The 24782-nt window shown below is 45.4% G+C and overlaps 1 protein-coding gene across 5 annotated transcripts in view; it reads right to left on the reverse strand.

Moving 5' to 3' along the window:
- LOC137528643 (connector enhancer of kinase suppressor of ras 2-like) overlaps positions 1–24782 on the reverse strand; it is a 563792-nt gene that overhangs the window by 316505 nt on the left and 222505 nt on the right. For all 5 annotated transcript variants that reach the window (XM_068250054.1, XM_068250052.1, XM_068250051.1 and 2 more), the window contains exon 4: positions 9595–9682. In XM_068250054.1, the coding sequence (XP_068106155.1) occupies positions 9595–9682 (88 nt within the window). The remainder of the gene's footprint in view (positions 1–9594; positions 9683–24782) is intronic.

Consider the following 24782-nt stretch of genomic DNA (forward strand, 5'->3'; position numbering starts at 1 on the left):
GGGTCAAACACCTGTAGTATTCTCCTCCCGTAGGACCTGATGATGATGCAATCATAAATATCCATGTTGGTACAGTTACGATACTCTACAATGTAGTACACCAGGCTGAAAGGCCTCTTCTTGACTTGTGAGCTTCCTAAGATCTTGACCTTCTGTACTGAGGTCATGTCCATCAGCAGTTGAGGGAGGCCCACCACCCCTGTTGCTGGCATCTGCTGTGCAACCTGTGCTGACCTCAGTGTGTCAACCTGGCGGGCAAAGGCCATATGTGTAGCCCATGGCCAGCCAGTGAGGGTGAATCTTGGGTCATACCACACTTCTCCCCCTCTCCCCTACCCTGTTGGGGCTGAGGACCGGCGAAGTATAAATAGCTCCACAGCCTGTTATGTGGCTCCCCATATGGCGCACAGACCGCAGCCTGGCAGACCGACGCGCGCGTAATCATCACTGTACACGATACATGTGCTTCTGCCGCCGCTTGTCGCCTGCTTTTTTTTTCATTTCATAATTGATCTACAAGCTGCCTCCCCCCTTGATGTGTTATTTCATGAAAGTCTGCGGCAGATCGGAGCAAAATGAGCTAAGACGCAGCGAGCGGCGGGGAAAAGGGACGGCGGCTTTTATGTTGGCTGAGCACGTTCGAAACAGTGCCAGGGGCGAAAGCAAGCTCTCTAACTAATTGAATAGCACTCTCGCTGCAGAGCCGAGGATGGGGGCTGCGGGAACATCAAAGCCGCTTCGCTCTGACCATAAAGAGCAAACATCAAACTTTCCATTTCCCCCGGTGCCTCTGCCAGGAGAGGATTCTCTCTCTCTCGCTCTCTTGCCAGACTTCTCTCCTCCCCTTCTGGATGGGAAATCTCCCTGCTGAGAAATTAATCCATAAACATTAAGGAACCGAGCGGACGAGGGACGCTGGTTTAGATTTTAACCCTTGCGGAAGAGTAGACGGGGAGGGGGGGCTGCGTCAGAGGTCCTCAAGGCATCATTGTAAAATAATAAAACATATCATGAAAGTATTAGGCCAGACAGATAGTTTAAAGCCCAGACCAGCCTCCTATTTTGCATGCAAGTGATAGCAAATTTGAATTCATTTGCATTATATAAAGGTTTGTGTATTGCACTTCATGCAATAAATACACTGAATGTGCCTGGCTGGCTTATGTTTTGTTGTAGTTCCATGCTGCCAGAAGAAAGGGAGTTGCTTCCTCAGCATACAGCAAATCACCTGACTCCACCCACCTTCTCCCTCTGCAGATCACCTGACTCCACCCACCTTCTCCTTCTGCAGATCACCTGACTCCACCCACCTTCTCCCTCTGCAGATCACCTGGCTCCACCCACCTTCTCCCTCTGCAGATCACCTGACTCTACCCACCTTCTCCCTCTGCAGATCACCTGACTCCACCCACCTGCTCCCTCTGTTGGTAAGATGTTAACTCCTCCAGGCCAGCACTGCAGCTCAGCAGCATCTTCATCTGCCTACAGAGTTCCTGGTGTATTAAGGTTTTTAAAGGACACCTAGAGTGAGAGATATATGGAGGCTGCCATGTTTATTTCCTTTTAAGCAATACCAGGCAGTCCTTCTGATCCTCTGTCACTAATACTTTTAGCCATAGACCCTAAACAAGCATGCATGATGTTTCTGACTGAAGTCTGACTGAATTTGTTGCATGCTTGTTTCAGGTGTGTGATTCAGACAGTACTGCAGCCAAAGAAATCAGCAGGCTTGCCAGACCACTGGTACTGTTTAAAAGGAAATAAATATGGCAGCCTCCATATCTCTCTCACGTCAGGTGTACTTTAACCCTTCCAACCCTGCCCAGTATGTTCACAAAAGCCACATGTACCTCTCATCAACCTGTCCTGCCTGCAATAGGAAGCAAGTCTCATCGCTCAATTAATTAATTCTATTATAAGTAAACTGGGAGAGGTGTGGAAAAGGTTACTTATTTGTTTTACACTGAGCAGGAAGATAAGATTCTGCTGAGCTGCAGATGCACTGTTAGCAACAGACAGTTAATCTCTTAGCAGCACAGGAAAGAGGTGGGTGGGGACGGGTATGTGCACACAGGGAGAGACTAGCTGCTGACTCCTCCCAGCTCCTCCCTAACTGCATCAGGTGGTTGAAATAAAGTTCATATATAGGTGTTTTTGCATCTTTACACCATGGGGGCTACTGTACATAATAATAATAATAATAATCCAAACATTTGTATAGCACTTTTCTCCTTTCGGACTCAAAGCGCTCAAGAGCTGGTTACATGGATAGTACACATGGAAGAGGGGGCTGGAAAGGGAATGGGAGGGGCTGCAGTACATTAATGTTACACATAGAAAAGGGGGCTGGACATGGAATGGGAGGGGGCTGCTGTACATGGATGTTACACATAGAAGAGGGGGCTGTACATGGAATGGGAGGGGGCTGCTGTACATGGATGATACACATGGAAGAGGGGGCTGCACATGGAATGGGAGGGGGCTGCTGTACATGGATGTTACACATGGAAGAGGGGGCTGCACATGGAATGGGAGGGGGCTGCAGTACATGGATGTTACACATGGAAGAGGGTGCTGCACGTGGAATGGGAGGGGCTGCTGTACATGGATGTTGCACATGGAGGAGGGGCCTACACAGGGAAATGAAATGAGAGGTGGTTGTTGACTTAGGGTCAGAATATAAACATAAATCTGGCCTTGACAGCACTAAGCCATCAGTAGAAGGTACAGTGCTTATCAACAAGACATTTTATCAGATTTGCTGCTATGGGAACAGATTGGTACAACTGCAATAGAAAGCCTGCCAGGCTTCAGGCTTATGTGACCTAGTTAGCAGCATATCCACTAGTTACCATTACTAGCAGCCATAGTAGAGATGTACCGGAGATATACTGCTGCAGGTAACATCTGTATGTGTGACAGCATCCCAAATCATCCCCTTAATGTACGCCTGAAGAGAGAGGTATATGGAGGCTACCATATTTATTTCCTTTTAAACAATACCAGTTGCCTGGCAGCCCTGCTGATTTCTTTGGCTGCAGTACTATCTGAAAAACACACCTGTAACAAGCATGCAGCTAATCAAACAGCCAAACACCCGATCTGCATGCTTGCTTAGGCTTTGATCACATTATAGGTGTTTTTTCTTACATTTTAAGCGCCGGCGTTTTTCAAAATCGCCCTGAAATCGCTTGTGCAATGATTCTCTATGAGAGCAGGGCCGGTGCTACCATTAAGGCAAAGGAGGCAGCTGCCCCAGGGCCCCAGAGCTTGTAGGGGCCCCCAGTGGCTACAAGAGGGAAAAAAAATTCAAATCGGCCTTATAGTTTTTGAGAAAATCGATTTTAAAGTTTCAAAGAAAAAAAAATATACATTTAAAAACCTGCCGACTTTAATGGTTAAGAGCAAATCCACTTTAAATGCTAGAAACCCTAAATTTGCAGGATATGTTAAGGAGATCATTAGGAATAGGAGGAAAAAAACAATTATTCAAAAAGACCTTATAGTTTTTGAGAAAATCGATTTTAAAGTTTAGAAGAAAAAAAGTATACTTTTAAATGCGGTAAATGTCACTTTTAGTAGCAAACCTAAGTGTAATTTTACATGCATCAAATGAAAGCGCAATAAATTTCTTGACGGGGTTTCCAGGGGGTCAATACGCAGCCGCAGCGCTTTGGCAAGGGATCGCTATACAGCCGTAATATGGCATTTTTTCCTATTTTCCCAATTTTTTTTTTATGTTTAGAGTGTGGGAATTTAAAAAAAAAAAATTATGTGGGGTCCCCCCTCCTGAAACTTTTTAACCCCTTGTCCCCCATGCAGGCTGGGATAGCCAGAATGTGGAGCTCCGACCGTTTGGGACTTCACGCCCTGACTATACCAGCTGCAAAAAAGGTCCCCTAATGTCGATTTTTGTTCCGGGGTATATGTTGGGGGGGCCCCCAGGTTTATTTTGCCCTGGGGCCCCATTGTTGCTTAAACCGGCCCTGTATCAGAGAGTTTCTATCAGAGCGGTTCGTTTGCGATCCGCTTAGAGAAGCGGTGCTTGGGCCATTTTTGAGGCGATTTGCCTCAATGGAAGGTATAGGAAGAACGCAAAACACCCACAAAAAGAAGCGAACGCGCAGAAAATCGCAGGAAAATGCTTTAAAAATGTGGAAAAAAAAGCCCACCGCAGACACGAACGCAGTGTGAACAAGGTCTTTGGGTCTATAACACAAAGTATTGGAGGCAGAGGATTGGGAGGACTGCCAGGCAACTGGTATTGCTTAAAAGGGAATAAATATGTCAGCCTCCTAATCCCTCTCAGTTCAGGTGTCCTTTAATGGGTGCCTTCACTAAAATACTGTGACCAAACGGAGGAGGCATTTCGAAACCGCTCACTGTGAACTGACATCCAACAGACACACTTCGGCTCAAACACCAACTTTGTCAGGGTGTTGGGACGCAGGAAACGTCACAGTTGTATATTATAAAACAATATGATTGGTAGGGGACTAGCCTGCTAAAATTCTTAAAGAGAATCTGTATTCACAAAATGAAGTATAAACAAACATCCCTGCCTGTTTGGGGTCATCTCCTAGCCCCCTCTGTAATATTTTCGCTGCTCTCAGCTTAATAAAGAGGGTAAAAAAAACAGTTTTATAAATTGTTTTGTAAACAGAAAAGATGGCCACCAAAACAGGAAGTACATCAGCAGAGCAGTGAATTCAGTTAATACACAGTGAGTACACAGAGAATTCAGTGGGTTACACATTGAATTCAGTCTCCAGAGGTTATGTGCAAGTTTTGAAAGAGCTCTGTGTCAATGAAGCATGACAAGCTGTGTCTTTAGAGCCTGGAGTCTCGGTTCTGCACTCCTATCAGCCTGACAGGCAGCTTCCTCCTCAGCTAGCTATTCTTTGTTCAGTTTATCAGTCTGTGTTTATCAGCCTCACAGATAGCAGACAAGCTGACAGTGAGAGCAGGGAGGTTGTTTGCAAGGAATAAAACATCACACGAGCACTGGAGCGGCGTGGAAGGGGTTAACTTGTTCACAGTACTGAAGAGTTGGCAGCCTTCCAGACAGGTGACAAGTCCGACAAGGGAAAGATAAGCTGATTTATTACAGAGGCGGTGCAAGTAGAAAGTGCTGCAGTAAGCCAGAGCACAATGGAGCAGCCTTAGGAACTTGTAGGATAGGAGAAATAATGCTAAAATTTTTGTTACGGAGTCTCTTTAAAGAACTACTTACTAGTAGGGATGATCAGTGAGATCTCAGGGTTCATGCAAATGTATGTAAATTTTTATGCAAATATACGCAGCTTGAAAATGCTCCAATCAAGTCCCACCTAGGTTGCTGCATATATTTGCATAAAAATTACCTACATTTGCATACACTTGGAAATATTTGAATCTGATTGATCATCCCTACTCACCAAAAGATCATTTTTTTTCCTGAAAATTCCACCATGCATGCAAATTGTATGCAGGCTGGAACTGGGACAAAACCAAGCAACAGGGAGTGGATCTGACAAGCCCAATGCCAATTTGTATTCCATAATTACTGGCATGTCACTGGCCCTTACTAGAGATGTGGTTTGGTGATGTCTAGAGCGGAGTACTGACCGAAGCGACGCAGGTAGATGGACCCAGCCACGTTCCTCAACGCCGTGCGTTCCCCGATCCATCCTCCTGCCAGCGGGTGTACGCAACGCCACGCAACATTACATGGCGGGTGCGAACAGGAAGACAAGCGATCGTGGTACTTTGCGTGGAGTCGTCGGGGATTGTAAAGATTCAATGCGTCATGAAGATTGTTATCGCCACCCGCCCTTGTCATTCGCATGTGCGCCTGTACCCACGTCGCAAGATCGTGGAAACGATCAGTCAGTCTAAAAAAATTGCCAGTCGGCGGAAAAATTGTCAGAAAAATCGCATAGTGGGTATGGGACTTAGGTGGGATAGCTGAGGGTCTGTGCTTCTCCGCCAATAGGAAGGCTGCCACTGACTAGCGGGATGCGTCCTAGCAGCGAAGCAGGTTGTTTCAGTGCACGTCGTTCAGTGCCGGGTGCCAAAACCAAGCGCCCTATAGCAGTAATGTAATGCTGCGTGCAGGGCCGGTTCTCTCATGAAGCAAGGTAAAACATTTGCATCAGGCACCGAGATTACAGGAGCAGCATTTTTGTACTTTTGTTTACACTAACAGCATGTAGTCAAAGTAGGAGGAGAGCGAGGTATCGAGGCTATCACTGGGGAAAAGCAGCTTGTTGTGCTGTGTGAGGAGTCTGACAGTGAGTGAGGAGGAGGGGAGGCAGGAGAGCATCATTGGGGAAAAGCAGCTTGTTGTGCTGTGTGAGGAGTCTGACAGTGAGTGAGGAGGAGGGAGGCAGGAGAGCAGCAGTGTTTCATTTGACTTGCACAGCAGAAGTGAGGAGGTGGCTCTGCTGTCCTGAATGAGGAGGAATGGAGTGGGTGAGGGTGAGCAGTTTGTTTGTCACAGACTCACAGCCAGCCTTTGTGCTATGGTGTTGAGCTGCAGCACGTCATGTGAGAACATTAAATGAAGCAAAGTAAATTGTCAGGTGCTGTGCGATTATTCCAAATGAGGGGAAGGAGGGAGGCACATCCTCACAAGTTTGCCTCAGGCAGCATAGAGTCTAGAACTGGCCCTGCTGCTGCACTGGGTGCGTAAGGGTAAGCCGGGGATCCGGCGGTTGATAGGCCCCGACATCTCCCTCCGAATTGCGGCAATAGCATTTAACGCTGCCAGGTAGTTTTGTGGCAGCAGGGAGAGCCGTCATTCGACACTCACGGTGCCCAACTCACCGGCGACCCAACAATACGTACACCCTACCAGGTGCCGGCTTTAGCAATGGCCCCCAATCCCACCGGTAGCTATAAAGCCCAAATACGACTACTGCACAGCCGTCTCGTTTCACGGATCACTCTCTTGGCATCTCTTCCATGACGAGTTCTGAAAATAAGCGCATTATCGGCAGAAGAGGTGTGCGCACGGCAGGTCGAATGCTAAGCGCTTCCAATAGAGTCACTCAATTCCGGTGTCTAACCTCTAGAGCCTGCGTACGCCGCGGTACCTCTGTAGCTATGTTACGAGCTGTTTGTATGTCGGCTGCTCCTCACATTTCCCATTAAGCTGTATAATCTGCACTTTGAAGGCATGAGTCCTGCTCCACATCCTGCTTTCATGTCACCGCTGCTAATGCACCCTTTGTACAGGCGGAGTTCCTCCTCGCTCCCCCCTCCCTCCCGCCTATAATCTCACTTTAAAGGCTCCAGAGATGTATAAGCAGCATCATTTGTTAAAGAAGGAATCAAACGCTACCAGACACCTTTAACAGGTTTTAGTTTACTTTTTTTTAAGAATAACATCACCTAAACCGTTCTTCCTCAGTCTGTGGAATCCAGAATTTCACGCCGTCCTCCACTGCCACTAAAGCATCTAAATATCTACACTCAGAGCCGCCATACTGGGCAAACCTACTGGCTCCCCCTTACTCCCCTCCACCCCCACATGGCAAATCACAATCTTTGAAGGCCTGAACACACTAACGTCTGTGTGTCCGCTATTCACGTGTTCCCATGGCTGGGAGCATTCTGCGTATGCAGAACCCAGATGGATTGTGTGGACTGCACTGGAGCACAACGGATCAGACAGGAAGAGTATCAAGGGAGCTGATAGACTGCAGGAGGATGGAAAGAGTCCCAGGTAAGTAAAAACCCTTTTCTTCCATTCGTCTCAGGTTTACGTTAATCACTAACCCCTGGATGAGCATCCCGGCACCTCTCACCACATGAACCCATTCGCGTTCCGTCGTTTTCACTTGAGCAATGTTCACCTCCCATTGATTAGCCTATAACTTTATCACTACTTATCACAATGAACTGATCTATATCTTGTTTTTTCCGCCACCAATTGGGCTTTCTTTGGGGGGTACATTTTGCTAAGAGCCACTTTACTGTAAATGCATTTTAACAGGAAGAATAAGAAAAAAACAGTTTTCAGCCATTGTAGTTTTAAAATAATACATGCCTCCATAATTAAAACTCACGTATTGTATTTGCCCATATGTCCCGGTTATTACACCGTTAAAATTATGTCCCTATCACAATGTATGGCGACAATATTTTATTTGGAAATAAAGGTGCATTTTTTCCGTTTTGCATCTATCACTATTTACAAGTTTAAAATAAAAAAAAATATAGAAATATTTCATCTTTACATTGATATTTAAAAAGTTTAGACCCTTAGGTAAATATTTACATGTTTTTGTTTTTTTTATTGTAATGTTTTTTTTTATATATTAAACATTTTGTGTGGGTATTTTTGGGAGGGTGGGATGGAAACTATAGGTTTTTAATGTAAATGTGTTGATTTTTTTTTTTTTTAATTTTAGTTGTAGTTTTACTTTTTGGCCACAAGATGGCGGCCATGAGTTTGTTTACATGACGTCACTCTAAGCGTAACACACGCTTAGAGTGACGCATGGGGGAGGCGACAGCCAGAAAAAGCACAGCTTCCAAGAGAAGCTGTCGCTTTTTCAGCGGGGGAGAGCAATCAGTGATCGGGCACCATAGCCCGATCACTGATTGCCTGGCTAACGAACCGCGGGCCGGGAGCGCGCGTGCACGCGCGCGATCGGCCGCGGGAGCGCGCATGGTTCCTGGACGTAGTTTCTACGTCCAGGAACCAAAATAGGTTAATGTGCTCATGTTTGCCGGGCCCGAGATTCACTCGGGCCCCATACAGCAGTCCCCCTTGTGATGCTCTGAAGGCGGCCCTGTTTACACTGTACTGCTTAGGTGCGTTTGTGATCACCATCATTTTAAAGAGGGCTTTGAGAATGTTATCCTATAGCTAGAGCGATTTCTTTTTCTTAAAAACGCAAAAGTGAACACAATCGCAATCTCTGTGAAAATGTTACCTGTGGGGATACATATAAAATCAGCACGGGGAGACTTGGGCGCAGGTTGCAGCCGGTATATGGCTGATCCTGCTGCTGCACAAGTCCTGGCGGTGTTAAATACTATTCCCCCTCCAGGCCGCCATGGATGGTGGGGAATGAAATAATTCGGCTTCCAGGATTTGCTGGAAGCTGAATTATTGTGTTTTAAAAGTAACTTAAGCTCCGTCTCTGTCTTCTGACGGCACCGGAGTTACTCTGTATGCGCTGTTATACCCGTAATGCCTATCACAGTCTATGGTGGCGCCGACTGCGCCCAAGTCTACCTGCGCTGTTACTAAAGCGCTCGACCTGTGGAGCTTCTGCGATTTTAAAAGGAACCCATAAGGTGAGAGACATAGTGGGATAGCGGAGAGGAGTCAGGCGTAGGTGGCTCAAACTGTTGGTCCAAACAACGCCTCCTAGATTTTGCCACCTGAATCATGTGATTCAGTTGGCTTCACAGTAGTTCGGCCCCTGAGTGAAGGCCTGAAATGGTGAGACCCTCTGGGTTCCAGAGAAATGATCTTCAGTATCATGAAAGTGCTTGTCACTCCCTTGTGGGGCAGCACTTGGGCAGTTTATAAATCTGGCGGGTTACCTTCAGCATAGAAAGCCTACAAGAGCAGATATCGGGACGAGGAAGACTCACCTGCTGCACGATGGTGGTCAGCTCCAGGCACAGTTGAACAATGTTGTTTTTCAGCAGTGAATATTCCGTCACACTGACAAACGGAGACCTGGAAATACACAAAGAGATATCGGCGTTAATAACCACAGTGGAACGTTTCCAACATACACGTCTTAAAATGAACCTGAACCGAGTAAAATTATTTAAAATAAACACATGATGTACCTGCAAATTATTATTCCATACTTACCTCACCATCAGTTCCTCTCAGCAGCTCACCATTTTCTTCTTATGATTCTTTCCAGTTCTGGCAAAATTTTGTCAGAACTGAAATATATCAGTTGCTGTCAGTTATGTATCAGTTGCTGTCAGTTATAACTGAAATGACAACTGATGAGCAAGGTAATGTCCGTGTTTCTCTATGGATCAAGTGGGCAATATTACAGTTTAACAGTGTGATGACCAGGAAGATGTTTTGGGGTAATGGCTATTTTCAAAATGGAGTATGGAGAATTCCATTGATCAAAGTAGAGAAAAGGACGCAGGAGAGGAGAAACAGATTGATGAGTGCTTGAAAAAGCGCTTTGAATAGCAATTTCCCCAGGGCTAACATGAATAAATACATTGTATTTATTCCTAACTGGGTAAAAGAGTTCACTTCCTGACTGACATCAGAAAGTGAAAAAAAAATTGCTTTGCAAAAGCGCTTAGAAAATCGCTTATAGGCAATTTAAAAAAAAAAAAAAACCACAAAAAAATTGCTCAGCGCTTGAAATAACGCTGGCGATTTATAATGTGAACATGTGCGATTAACCATTCAATTGCAGCATGTGTTTAGGGATGCGCAGCTTCCCCCCCCCCCCCACCTTTCCTTAAAGGGGCACTATGGTGAAAAATTGTAAAATTTAAAATATGTGCAAACATAGACAAATAAGAAGTACGTCTTTTTCAGAGTAAAATGAGTCATAAATTACTTTTCTGCTATGATGCTGTCACTTACAGTAGGTAGTAGAAATCTGACAGAACCGACAGGTTTTGGACTAGTCTATCTCTTCATAGGGGATTCTCAGCAAGGCTGTTATTCTTTATAAATATATTCCCTAAAAATTATTTAAACAATGATGCTGGCCAGCTTCCCTGCTCCCTACACAGTTTTTTGGCAGTTGGACAGAGCAACTGCCATTCACTAAGTGCTTTTGAAAATAAATATATCCCTGAGAATCCCCCTGTGGAGAGATGGACTAGTCCAAAACCTGTTGCTTCTGTCAGATTTCTACTACCTACTGAAAGTGACAGCAACATAGGAGAAAAGTAATATATGGCTCATTTTACTCTGGAAAAAACGTCCTTATTTGTTTGTTTTCACATATTTTAAATTTTACAATTTTCGCCATAGTGCCCCTTTAACTTTGTAACTGTCAGGTTAGCTGCTCCCAGCCCCTCCTCCTGAGTTTTCCTGTTTGCATGATAAGTAGTAGCAGATTTGCATATTGATTTGCATCTGAATTGAATGCGAAGTGTGCAGAAAATCTATTTAGGTGCTGCACACTGAGCTGGTGGTCATTTCAGATGCAGCCTTAGTGGTATGCGCTGGCGTTCTCCTCGCTGTTCAACAAAATGTAAGTTACACATTTTTTTCTGCTTAGCTGCTCCTGAGGTTTTAAATTTAGGTTAGGTCACTTGCCCAGAGGTTTGCCTCACCGTGGCGCAAGTGTCTAGTATAATATACTTTGCATGCAAACCATATTGGAAGCTAAAGTACCTCCTAATTTAATAAATGTAAGCAGTTGTCTTGGATGCAGGGCATGCATTTTTCAGTCTGGCAGAGGCGGTGTATGCCTGTGCGATTAACCATTCAATTGCAGCATGTGTTTAGGGATGCGCAGCCTCCCCCCCCCCCCCCCCCCCCACCTTTCCTTATAATGTGAACATAGCCTAACCGAACATCCCCTGTAACTCTATGGGCTTGATTCACTAAACTGTGATAACTCAAATATCACACCTTATCAAAGATATCACACCTTATCAAAGTTAACGCGCCTTATCAGAGTAGCATAGCGAGCGCTACGATCAGGGCAGGACGAGTGCCATTGCCAATTAGCAGGCATAAGATCGTAGCCATAGACCCTGAACAAGCATGCAGCAGGTCAGGTGTTCCTGACAAGCTTAGCTGCATGCTTGTTTCTGGTGTTCTTCAAACACTGCTGCAGCCAAATAGATCAGCAGGGCTGCCAGGCAACTGGTATTGTTTAATAAGGAAATAAATATGGCAGCCTCCATATCACTCTCACCTCTGGTTCACTTTAAATTGTAAGTAATTAACTGCACATTCACATGCACATTTTTGCATTTGTATGCAAACATTTGCATTTGCATTGTATTCCATTGGCATGTCTGTTCCAAAAGAAAAAAAGCATGCATTTCGACCGTTTTTTCTCTACAAAAAACTCAGATGTGAAAATTCATACAACAACTCATGTCAAATATGCCGTTCACTAGCATTAGATATATGCGGCAAACGAGGATTTGCAAAAACATAACTCGCCCACAGATACTGTTGTGAGAAAAGCCCCTTAAAGAGACTCTGTAACAAAATGTTCAGCCTTATGTCTTCTATCCTATAAGTTCCTATACCTGTTCTAATGTGGTCTGTCTTACTGCAGCCTTTTCTAGTTGCACTGTCTCTGTATATCTAATCTTCTTTTCTTTGTCAAGCTTTGTTGACCCAGGGAGGAATCTGTTGTAATGGAGAAAAATTATGCACGCCCCCTCCAGGCTCTGTGGCCTAGTGCACACCAGAGCGGTTCGGCAGCGTTTTTCGATCCGTTTGCAGATGTGGAAACGCTTGGGTAATGTATTTCAATGGGCTGGTGCACACCAGAGCGGGAGGCGTTTTGCAGAAACGCATACTCCCGGGCTGCTGCAGATTTTGGATTGCGGAGGCGTTTCTGCCTCCAATGTAAAGTATAGGAAAAACGCAAACTGCTCTGAAAAACGGCAGTTCAGAGCGGTTTTGCAGGCGTTTTTGTTACAGAAGATGTTGAGTAACAGCTTTACTGTAACAATATATGAAATCTACTACACCAAAAACGCTTCCCAAAACCACAAAATGCTAGTTGAAAAGCTACAGAAAAATAAGAAAAAGCGTTTCAAAATCTGCTAGCATTTTGCGGATCTGCTAGCGGTTTTTGGTGTGCACCAGGCCTGTGTGCTTTGTTTACTCCTCAAGCTCTGCTCTCAGTTTCAGACAAGACTGATGCAGTTTGTGAGGCTGAGGGGGAGGGAGCTGCCTGTCACATGCTGAGAACCTGTGAGAATCCCAGACTGGAGTGCAGATAATTCTCTATGTAATAAAAACTTGCAGTATACTGTAACATGATAGATAAATAATATACACGCAAACATCACTTCCTGGTTAGTGGCCATGTTTTTGGTTTGTGAACACTGCCTAAAACTGGCGATTAAAAGCCAGGATCGCGACGGGGAGCAGCGGAAACGGTAAAGAGGGATCCAGGAGACTCGATTGGTATGTTTTTTATTGTACAAATCGGACAGTACAGATTCTCTTTAACTGGTTTTGCCTGCGCTCTCCTCGCTTATGTGACTTCTGGAATGCCCCGGCGGTGCGGTCAGCTCAGCGGTGCGCGATTTCCGAGCTGTAGAACGCAGCCCGCCGTGGATGATCTGCATATCTCACGCATGGCAAAACATGCAAAATATGTGAAAATCCTCCAAACAGGTGTTAATGCCGCCAATTACTGTTTACATAAACAATTCATAGCGTGGATCCGGCGCCCGGCTGCGCCTATTCTGTCTCGCACACGCTCCTCTGAAGACGGCAAGGAGAGAGACGAAGAATCGCAGCTGACAGGTGACTTATTACAATTAGCAGTAATGGTGTTTCTGTGTTTTCAGCTTATTAAATATACATAGGGCAGGAGAGAACCGAGCGGAGAGACGCGGACAGCACATCGACTGGACGGACGGAAATAATGCATTATCCAACGACAGAGGAACTTGTACTGGGAAGCCACGAACAAAATTACTCATTTTTGCTATCCCAAAATTTTTAATTTTACACTTTAAGAGGACCTGTAGTGAAAATAACAATGCATCAAATTGCTTGTTTTTTTTTTGTTTTTTTTTACAATATTGATTTATAAATTTATTCAGGTTTTGCCCATTGTAAAAATCTTTTCCCTCCCTGATTTACATTCTGGCATTTATCACTGGTGGTGACATCTTCAGTTCTGCCAAGCGATCTGTACGGAATGTTTGTTACTAATTGTTCTGTGCACAGAAAGAGATGTTGCTTGCTTGGCAGTTGGAAAAAGCTGTTAGTTCCCACAATGCAATGAGGTTCACAGGCAGAAAAATATCAGGAGCATGGTTATGACATCACGCCGTGGGAGGGGTGTCACCACAATATCAGCCATACAGAGCCCCTGATGGTCTGTCTGAGAAAAGGTAAAGATTTCTGCTGGGAAATGCATGGTTTGCATGCAAATTGTATGCCGCTTGGCATTGGGCCAATCAAAATAGGGCTGGAACCCACTCGTGAGGTTTTTCTGTAAATGGCAGATTCCACTTAAGTGATTGCGATTAGGCAAATTGCAATCACAGCACATGCAGCGTTTTGGGAGTGTTTGTGCTTCAATGTAAAGTATTGAAGTGCTGGTAAATCACTAATGAATCGCTACACGTGGCGATTTCTGTGTAATTTTGAGTTACTGCAAACTGTAAAAAAAAAATAATAATAATTAAGCCTAACTGGACAAATATATTTGTCCAGTGTTGTTGTGGAGATTGCACCACCAGTTTGCTACTAAATGAGGCACATGTGGTATCGTTTTAACCGTGACGAGTTGTGGAATCCATTTTGGTGTGTCTAAAACCTGTGAACCACATCACATGAAAAATAGGTTGGGACAAACTCAATCAAACATAAAAAGTCATTTTCAGAATTATGATTAAACTTGGGAAAGTTTTAGCAACACTACAAGAGACATATGTGGTATCATTTTAACCGTGATAAGTAGTAGAATAGAGTGTAAAGAGTTTTAGGGTTGAGGCGCATGTCTCCTGTATTTTTTTTAGTCACAAACTGAATCAGAAGAAATTACATTTTTGCATATTCTGTACCAAAATAAAAGACTTGTAAAATGAAAACAAAGTGACAGAATATGAAAGAAACAACATATATTGTTACCTTAGGAACCTGGCTTTTTAAATATGTATGCCATAAGGGTATATTACTATTATTTTTCAAAATAAGGCCTTGTAATCATTGACAGTGTACAATGAGAAAGCAAAAAACACAAAACAGAAAAAAGACACCTTTATTTCCAAATACAATATTCTCTCCATACATTGTGCTAGGAACCTAATCTAAATGTTGCGATAACCAGGATGGATGAGCAAATAAAATTAGTGGGTTTAACTTATAGTCAACACTGTTTAATTTAAAGCTATAATGGATGTAAATGGAGAAATAGATTGTTTTTTTTCATCTTTTTCCCTTATTTTCCCTTTAAAATGCATAGAAAATAAGGTGATTACTAAACAAAATGAACACACACTAAAAGCCGAATTTGTCCTGAAAAAAACAATATATAGATCATTTAGTTGTGATAAGGAGTAATAAAGTTATTGGCAAATGAATGGGAGCAGCGCCTATATGTGAAAATTGCTCTCGGGCTGAAGTGGTTAAAGGGACTCCGAGCAGTGCAGAAACTATGGAAAGATGCATATCATTTTAAAGCTCTCTTTCTCCTCTTTCCAATGATATATAAACCACCACCCTACGTCTTTTAGTTTTCGCTATTTTCACGATTGAAATTGCCACGGCCACGATTTCGATCGCGAAAATAGAGAAAACTAAAAGGTGTAGGGCAACGATTTAGGTGTCGTCAGAAAGAGGAGAAAGAGAGCTTTAAAATGATATCCATCAAGCCATAGTTATATTGTATTACACAGGACGACACTTTCCCCAGTGTCAGCAGCTCCATGCTGCTGAATGCAGCTGCTGACTGACAAAAAGTCGCCCTGTGTAATACAATATAACTATGGAAAGATGGATATCATTTTAAAGCTCTCTTTCTCCTCTTTCTGACGACACCTAAATCGTTGCCCTACGCCTTTTAGTTTTCTCTATTTTCGCGATCAAATTCGCGGCCGCGGCAATTTCAATCGCGAAAATAGCGAAAACTAAAAGGCGTAAGGTGGCGGTTTATATATCATTGGAAAGAGGAGAAAGAGAGCTTTAAAATGATGTGCATCTTTCCATAGTTTCTGCACTGCTCGGAGTCCCTTTAAATCTGAAACGACCAATCAGAAATAAAATCGCTAATAGCAAATCACAATCACTGACAAAAAGCTAAGGGCTCATTCACAACTAGGTGATTAGTGGGCGGTTCCCGGTAATCGCTACAGCACTAGCGTTTTTTAAATCGCTAGTGCTTTGGCAGTGTTCTCACGGCCGTATTGCGATTAGCGCCAATCGCAAACGCGTTTCCTGCAGCATTTTCTGGGCGAATCGGCAGTGATCGCGGTACAGTGCTTATAAAGCACTGACCGTGATCGCTGAAATCGATTTTTACTGTGCTAATCGCGGTAAAATCACTAGAGCGGTAGCGTTTGGCAATTTTAAAGAGACACTGAAGCGAAAAAAAAATATGATATAGTGAATTGGTTGTGTACTATGAATAATTACTAGAAGATTAGCAGCAAAGAAAATATTCTCATACTTTTATTTTCAGGTATATAGTGTTTTTTCTAACATTGCATCATTCTATAATATGTGCAGATTACACCTCACTCAGCATTCAAAATGAGTCTTTCAGAGCAGTCTGTGAAGTAATAAACTCTCCTCTGGCAGAGAAAAGAAAACTGTTTACTTACAGTTGAGATAATAAAAGTCAGATAACAGCCCTCTCCATGACTAACTTAGTCGGAGAGCTTAATGGCTTGTTTGCATAGAGATAACAACTGGAGTTTCTCAACTCTTCCTGTACTGGAAACAATTACACTGATGTATCTGATCTTAATGTTTTATTTCTTAGCTGTGCTACACATACAAATCATAATTACATAATTTTTTTTTCGCTTCAGTGTCTCTAAGTGGGAATGGGCCATTACACTTTTTAAAATAGCTACCATAATTGCCAGAAAAGGCTTATGAAGTTGCTTACAAATGCCGTAACAAAGAAATATTTCTCTTTAAGGCCTAGTTCACACAACAAATCGCAAGTGCTATTGTGCGATTTGCAATTTTTGCCAAAGATTTGGAGTGCGTTTTTTTTTTACAATGTGCGATTTTGTGTGTGCAGCCGTGAGGGCTGAGACACACTATAGGTGCTTTTCTAAACGCTTTCGGGTCATCAGCGCTTTCTGAGTGCTTTTGAAAAAAACGCTCCCATTCACTTGCATTAATATTGTGGCAAAACTGAGCTAAAATCGCAGCGATCAAGGAAACATTTTCACAACCGTGTTTTTCGCGTTACCGGTTATTTTAGGATGATTTTAATGCAAGTGAATAGGAGCGGTTTTTTTAGAAGCGCTGATGACAGCACTCAGAAAAGCGTTTATAGTGTGTCTCCGCCCTAAAGGAAATTATGCTGTTCCTTATCTTTCAGAACAGAAAGGAAGTTCTGAGTTCAGGTCTTCTGTCTATTTTCTATTTGTATTACTATATCTATCAGTAGATGAAACAGTCTAGTTAATGGGGGCGGGAATAAAAAAAGAAAATCACTATTCATCCCACCACATCGTAAAAATCCTAAAATTTAAAATGCATGTAAACACATACAAATATGAAGTATGTTTCTTTCAGAGTAAAATGGGCCGTAAATTACTTTTCTCCTATGTTGCTGTCACTTAGGCTGCTTTCACAGTGGGACGCTACAGGCGCACGTTAGAGCAGCCTGTAACGCAGCCCACCGCACAGTAATGAAAAATCAATGGGCTGTTCACAGTGCCCACGTTGCGTTACAGTGTAACGCAGCACGTCAAAGTAAAGTGCTGCGTGCAGTACGTTATAAGCGGCTAAGCCGTGTTAGACTGTTTGCACATGCTCAGTAGTTTTGGAGGAGGAGGTCTCCCCTCCTCCTCCTCAGCCAGCCACATGGCTAATTAATATTCACTGCACTCAGTGACGTGCAGTGTTTACTTCCTGGAGCACCGCTCTGTGTGGCGATTGGCTGGCGGGACCACATGATGCCGCTTGCGTCCAAGAGTACGCATCACGGCATCACGGACGCCAGAGTGAGCTGCACAACGCGGGTCAGTCTGACGTCCACATCCAACACCACCAGGCGTTGCGTTATGGGCACGTTATGCGACCACAACGTCCCCTAAAACGCAAAGTCCTGATGGGAAAGTAGCCTTGCAGTAGGTAGTGAAAATCTGACAGAACCGACAGGTTTTGGACAAGCCCATCTCCTCCTGGGGGATTCTAATGGTTTTGTTTAGTTTCAAAAGCACTTAGCAAATGTCAGTTGCTCTGTCCAACTACCAAAAAAAGTGTGCAGTGAGCACGGAGGCTGGCCAGCATCACTGTATAAATCCTTTTCAGGGAATGTCTTTCCTAAGAATAAATGCCTTACTGAGAATCCCCCATGAAGAGATGGATTAGTTCAAAACCGGTTCTGTCAACTTCCTAGTCCCTACTGTAAGGGACAGCAACAGAGGAGAAAAGTAATTTATGTCTCATTTTACTCTGGAAGGGCCCATTCACACTGTAGGCGGTTTCAGTTTTTTTTTACACGTGGGTGATTTTAAAATCGCCCACCATATCAGCACGGTCGTGCGCTGTTCGTTCAGTAAAGCGGCGCATGGACCATTTTTTAGGAGACTCCGTCTCAATGGAAAGTATAGGAGAAATAACAAAATCTCTTTGTATAGCAAATGCGTTCGCGTTTTTAAGAATAAATACATTGTATTTGTTCTTTTCCAGGTCAAAGAGTTCACTTCCTGAGTGATTACAAAACCGCTCGGAAAAAAACACTTCAAAAACCGGTAAGCACAAAAACGAATGGCCCACCTAAGCTCAAAAACCGCAGAAACCGTGACCAGGAATTGAACTTCATCCCAATCAGTAGCTGATGCCCCCTTTCCCATGAGAAATCTATTCCTTTTCACAAACAGACCATCAGGGGGCGCTGTATGGCTGATATTGTGGTGAAACCCCTCCCACAAGAAACTCTGAGAGGACCATGGTCCTGGCAGTTTCCTGTCTGTGAACCTTGTTGCATTGTGGGAAAAAGCTGTTTACAGCTGTTTCCAACTGCCAAAAACCCTGCAGCAGCTACATCACCTGCCAACAGTAAAAATGTCACCATGTGATAAATGTCAGAATGTAAATCAGGGATTTAAAAGCTTTTACAATGGGCCAACACTGACTAAATCATTTATACATAATTATTGTAAAAATTAAGCACTTTTTTTATTACATTATTTTCACTGGAGTTCCTCAAGTTTTACAATTTTCTCAATAGTAATCCTTTAAGGAAATTCCTATGAATTAAGGGGGGTTGTGCATTCCTTTGGATCGTTATACGCGGGTATAATTCACTGGCAACGGCGGCGCTGTGTGTCCTCTTGAAGGCCGCGCTTCGGCTGGCAGCGTGAGACTAATATGAACGGACTGAACCAGGTCACGTTGATCGCCCACAGCTGCGCGGAGATGACACGGACGGGACACATGAATGCTGTGCGCTCGGCCGTCCGCGTTCCCAGTCACGTCACTCTATTCATCCGGCGGGGCCGACGTGAGGGCCGCATTGTAACTCGCGAGACAGAGCACAACCAGCCGCATTCACCGCCTCCCAAACTGAAACCGCGGGTTATGAAAGGTTGGCTGCACATTTTATGTCACAGACCGCCAGCGGAATCCGACCGGCAGGGCCCAGATCTGCCTCCGCTGCTATAAAGCGTTCAGGGGGCTCAGAGCTTAGCCAGCTAATGGTGACCATTATCGTATAGTTTTTTCATTAGATGTGATCTTTTGACGCAATGTAAACAATCCTAACTAAATGGAAGACAGTTATCGATTGTTCTTATTAACGGAACAATTTAAGAAGGCTTTAGATTCCAATTCGATCATAAAATCCAACATTCGGATCGATCATTTTTCCTTTTCCGATCGACCAAAGAATTGTATCATATCGATTTGCACCACAAATGGCACAGTTTTTTCTATACAATTCAATCATAAAAAGTGCATTGAAAGATCGAATCTGAAAGAAAAATTGTACTGTTAATGGGCCCCTTAATGCTTTAGACTGGGGCCACACTTGTTAAGGCATGGTCTATGGAGGAAAGAGCGGGGTCCTCCAGCAGCACAGAGTATATCAGGAGAGGAGAGATAGAGGAAGGAGCAGAGTCCTCCAGCAGTACAGAGTATATCAGGAGAGGAGAGGCAGAGGAAGGAGCAGAGTCCCCCAGCAGCACAGAGTATATCAGGAGAGGAGAGTTAGAGGAAGGAGCAGAGTCCTCCAGCAGCACAGAGTATATCAGGAGAGGAGAGATAGAGGAAGGAGCAGAGTCCTCCAGCAGTACAGAGTATATCAGGAGAGGAGAGTTAGAGGAAGGAGCAGAGTCCTCCAGCAGCACAGAGTATATCAGGAGAGGAGAGGCAGAGGAAGGAGCAGAGTCCTCCAGCAGTACAGAGTATATCAGGAGAGGAGAGTTAGATAGAGGAAGGAGCAGAGTCCTCCAGCAGCACAGAGTATATCAGGAGAGGAGAGGCAGAGGAAGGAGCAGAGTCCCCCAGCAGCACAGAGTATATCAGGAGAGGAGAGTTAGAGGAAGGAGCAGAGTCCTCCAGCAGCACAGAGTATAGCAGGAGAGGAGAGTTAGAGGAAGGAGCAGAGTCCTCCAGCAGCACAGAGTATATCAGGAGAGGAGAGTTAGAGGAAGTAGCAGAGTCCTCCAGCAGCACAGAGTATATCAGGAGAGGGGAGTTAGAGGAAGGAGCAGAGTCCCCCAGCAGCACAGAGTATAGCAGGAGAGGAGAGTTAGAGGAAGGAGCAGAGTCCTCCAGCAGCACAGAGTATATCAGGAGAGGAGGGTTAGAGGAAGGAGCAGAGAGTCCTCCAGCAGCACAGAGTGTATCAGGAGGGGAGAGTTAGAGGAAGGAGCAGAGTCCTCCAGCAGCACAGAGTATATCAGGAGAGTTAGATAGAGGAAGGAGCAGTGTCCTCCAGCAGCACAGAGTATATCAGGAGAGGAGAGTTAGATAGAGGAAGGAGCAGTGTCCTCCAGCAGCACAGAGTATATCAGGAGAGTTAGAGGGTGGAGCAGAGTCCTCCAGCAGCACAGAGTATATCAGGAGAGGAGAGGCAGAGGAAGGAGCAGAGTCCCCCAGCAGCACAGAGTATATCAGGAGAGGAGAGTTAGAGGAAGGAGCAGAGTCCTCCAGCAGCACAGAGTATAGCAGGAGAGGAGAGTTAGAGGAAGGAGCAGAATCCTCCTGCAGCACAGAGTATATCAGGAGAGGAGAGTTAGAGGAAGGAGCAGAGTCCTCCAGCAGCACAGAGTATATCAGGAGAGGAGAGTTAGAGGAAGGAGCAGAGTCCTCCAGCAGCACAGAGTATATCAGGAGAGGAGAGTTAGAGGAAGGAGCAGAGTCCTCCAGCAGCACAGAGTATATCAGGAGAGGAGAGTTAGAGGGAGTAGCAGAGTCCTCCAGCAGCACAAAGTATATCAGGAGAGGAGAGTTAGAGGAAGGAGCAGAATCCTCCTGCAGCACAGAGTATATCAGGAGAGGAGAGTTAGAGGAAGGAGCAGAGTCCTCCAGCAGCACAGAGTATATCAGGAGAGGAGAGTTAGAGGAAGGAGCAGAGTCCTCCAGCAGCACAGAGTATATCAGGAGAGGAGAGTTAGATAGAGGAAGGAGCAGAGTCCTCCAGCAGCACAGAGTATATCAGGAGAGGAGAGTTAGAGGAAGGAGCAGAGTCCTCCAGCAGCACAGAGTATATCAGGAGAGGAGAGTTAGATAGAGGAAGGAGCAGAGTCCTCCAGCAGCACAGAGTATATCAGGAGAGGAAAGTCCTCCAGCAGCACAGAGTATATCAGGAGAGGAGAGTTAGAGGAAGGAGCAGAGTCATCCAGCAGCACAGAGTATATCAGGAGAGGAGAGTTAGAGGAAGGAGCAGAGTCCTCCAGCAGCACAGAGTATATCAGGAGAGGAGAGTTAGAGGAAGGAGCAGAGTCCTCCAGCAGCACAGAGTATATCAGGCGAGGAGAGTTAGAGGAAGGAGCAGAGTCCTCCAGCAGCACAGAGTATATCAGGAGAGGAGAGTTAGAGGAAGGAGCAGAGTCATCCAGCAGCACAGACTATATCAGGAGAGGAGAGTTAGATAGAGGAAGGAGCAGAGTCCTCCAGCAGCACAGAGTATATCAGGAGAGGAGAGTTAGAGGAAGGAGCAGAGTCCTCCAGCAGCACAGAGTATATCAGGAGAGGAGAGTTAGAGGAAGGAGCGGAGTCCTCCAGCAGCACAGAGTATATCAGGAGAGGAGAGTTAGATAGAGGAAGGAGCAGAATCCTCCTGCAGCACAGAGTATATCAGGAGAGGAGAGTTAGAGGAAGGAGCAGAGTCATCCAGCAGCACAGAGTATATCAGGAGAGGAGAGTTAGAGGAAGGAGCAGAGTCCTCCAGCAGCACAGAGTATACCAGGAGAGGAGAGTTAGAGAAAGGAGCAGAGTCCTCCAGCAGCACAGAGTATATCAAGCGAGGAGAGTCAGAGGAAGGAGCAGAGTCCTCCAGCAGCACAGAGTATATCAGGAGAGGAGAGTTAGAGAAAGGAGCAGAGTCCTCCAGCAGCACAGAGTATATCAAGCGAGGAGAGTCAGAGGAAGGAGCAGAGTCCTCCAGCAGCACAGAGTATATCAGGAGAAGAGAGTTAGAGAAAGGAGCAGAGTCCTCCAGCAGCACAGAGTATATCAAGCGAGGAGAGTCAGAGGAAGGAGCAGAGTCCTCCAGCAGCACAGAGTATATCAGGAGAGGAGAGTTAGAGGAAGGAGCAGAGTCCTCCAGCAGCACAGAGTATATCAGGAGAGGGGAGTTAGAGGAAGGAGCAGAGTCCTCCAGCAGCACAGAGTATATCAGGAGAGCAGAGTTAGGGGGAGGAGCAGAGTCCTCCAGCAGCACAGAGTGTATCAGGAGAGGAGAGTTAGAGGAAGGAGCAGAGTCCTCCAGCAGCACAGAGTATATCAGGAGAGGAGAGTTAGATAGAGGAAGGAGCAGAGTCCTCCAGCAGCACAGAGTATATCAGGAGAAGAGAGGTAGATGAAGGAGCAGAGTCCTCCAGCAGCACAGAGTATATCAGGAGAGGAAAGTTAGATAGAGGAAGGGGCAGAATCCTCCTGCAGCACAGAGTATACCAGGAGAGCAGAGTTAGGGGGAGGAGCAGAGTCCTCCAGCAGCACAGAGTGTATCAGGAGAGGAGAGTTAGAGGAAGGAGCAGAGTCCTCCAGCAGCACAAAGTGTATCAGGAGAGGAGAGTTAGATAGAGGAAGGAGCAGAGTCCTCCAGCAGCACAGAGTATATCAGGAGAGCAGAGTTAGGGGGAGGAGCAGAGTCCTCCAGCAGCACAGAGTATATCAGGAGAGGAGAGTTAGAGGAAGGAGCAGAGTCCTCCAGCAGCACAGAGTATATCAGGAGAGGAGAGTTAGATAGAGGAAGGAGCAGAGTCCTCCAGCAGCACAGAGTATATTAGGAGAAGAGAGTTAGAGGAAGGAGCAGAGTCCTCCAGCAGCACAGAGTATATCAGGAGAGGAAAGTTAGAGGAAGGAGCAGAGTCCTCCAGCAGCACAGAGTATATCAGGAGAGGAGAGTTAGAGGCAGGAGCAGAGTCCTCCAGCAGCACAGAGTGTATCAGGAGAGGAGAGTTAGATAGAGGAAGGAGCAGAGTCCTCCAGCAGCACAGAGTATATCAGGAGAGGAGAGTTAGAGGGAGGAGCAGAGTCCTCCAACAGCACAGAGTATAGCAGGAGAGGAGAGTTAGATAGAGGAAGGAGCAGAGTCCTCCAGCAGCACAGAGTGTATCAGGAGAGGAGAGTTAGATAGAGGAAAGAGCAGAGTCCTCCAGCAGCACAGAGTATATCAGGAGAGGAGAGTTAGAGGAAGGAGCAGAGTCCTCCAGCAGCACAGAGTATATCAGGAGAGGAGAGTTAGATAGAGGAAGGAGCAGAGTCCTCCAGCAGCACAGAGTATATCAGGGGAGGAGAGGTAGATACAGGAAGGAGCAGAGTCCTCCAGCAGCACAGAGTATATCAGGAGAGGAGAGTTAGAGGGAGGAGCAGAGTCCTCTAGCAGCACAGAGTATATCAGGAGAGGAGAGTTAGAGGAAGGAGCAGAGTCCTCCAGCAGCACAGAGTATATCAGGAGAGGAGAGTTAGAGGAAGGAGCAGAGTCCTCCAGCAGCACAGAGTATATCAGGAGAGGAGAGTTGGATACAGGAAGGAGCAGAGTCCTCCAGCAGCACAGAGTATATCAGGAGAGGAGAGTTGGATACAGGAAGGAGCAGAGTCCTCCAGCAGCACAGAGTATTTCAGAAGAGGAGAGGTAGATGAAGGAGCAGAGTCCTCCAGCAGCACAGAGTATATCAGGAGAAGAGAGGTAGATGAAGGAGCAGAGTCCTCCAGCAGCACAGAGTATATCAGGAGAGGAAAGTTAGATAGAGGAAGGGGCAGAATCCTCCTGCAGCACAGAGTATATCAGGAGAGCAGAGTTAGGGGGAGGAGCAGAGTCCTCCAGCAGCACAGAGTGTATCAGGAGAGGAGAGTTAGAGGAAGGAGCAGAGTCCTCCAGCAGCACAAAGTGTATCAGGAGAGGAGAGTTAGATAGAGGAAGGAGCAGAGTCCTCCAGCAGCACAGAGTATATCAGGAGAAGAGAGGTAGATGAAGGAGCAGAGTCCTCCAGCAGCACAGAGTATATCAGGAGAGGAGAGTTAGAGGAAGGAGCAGAGTCCTCCAGCAGCACAGAGTATATCAGGAGAGGAGAGTTAGATAGAGGAAGGAGCAGAGTCCTCCAGCAGCACAGAGTATATTAGGAGAAGAGAGTTAGAGGAAGGAGCAGAGTCCTCCAGCAGCACAGAGTATATCAGGAGAGGAAAGTTAGAGGAAGGAGCAGAGTCCTCCAGCAGCACAGAGTATATCAGGAGAGGAGAGTTAGAGGAAGGAGCAGAGTCCTCCAGCAGCACAGAG

The sequence above is a fragment of the Hyperolius riggenbachi genome, chromosome 8 (genome assembly GCF_040937935.1).
Source record: "Hyperolius riggenbachi isolate aHypRig1 chromosome 8, aHypRig1.pri, whole genome shotgun sequence".
Classification (NCBI taxonomy): Eukaryota; Metazoa; Chordata; class Amphibia; order Anura; family Hyperoliidae; genus Hyperolius; species Hyperolius riggenbachi.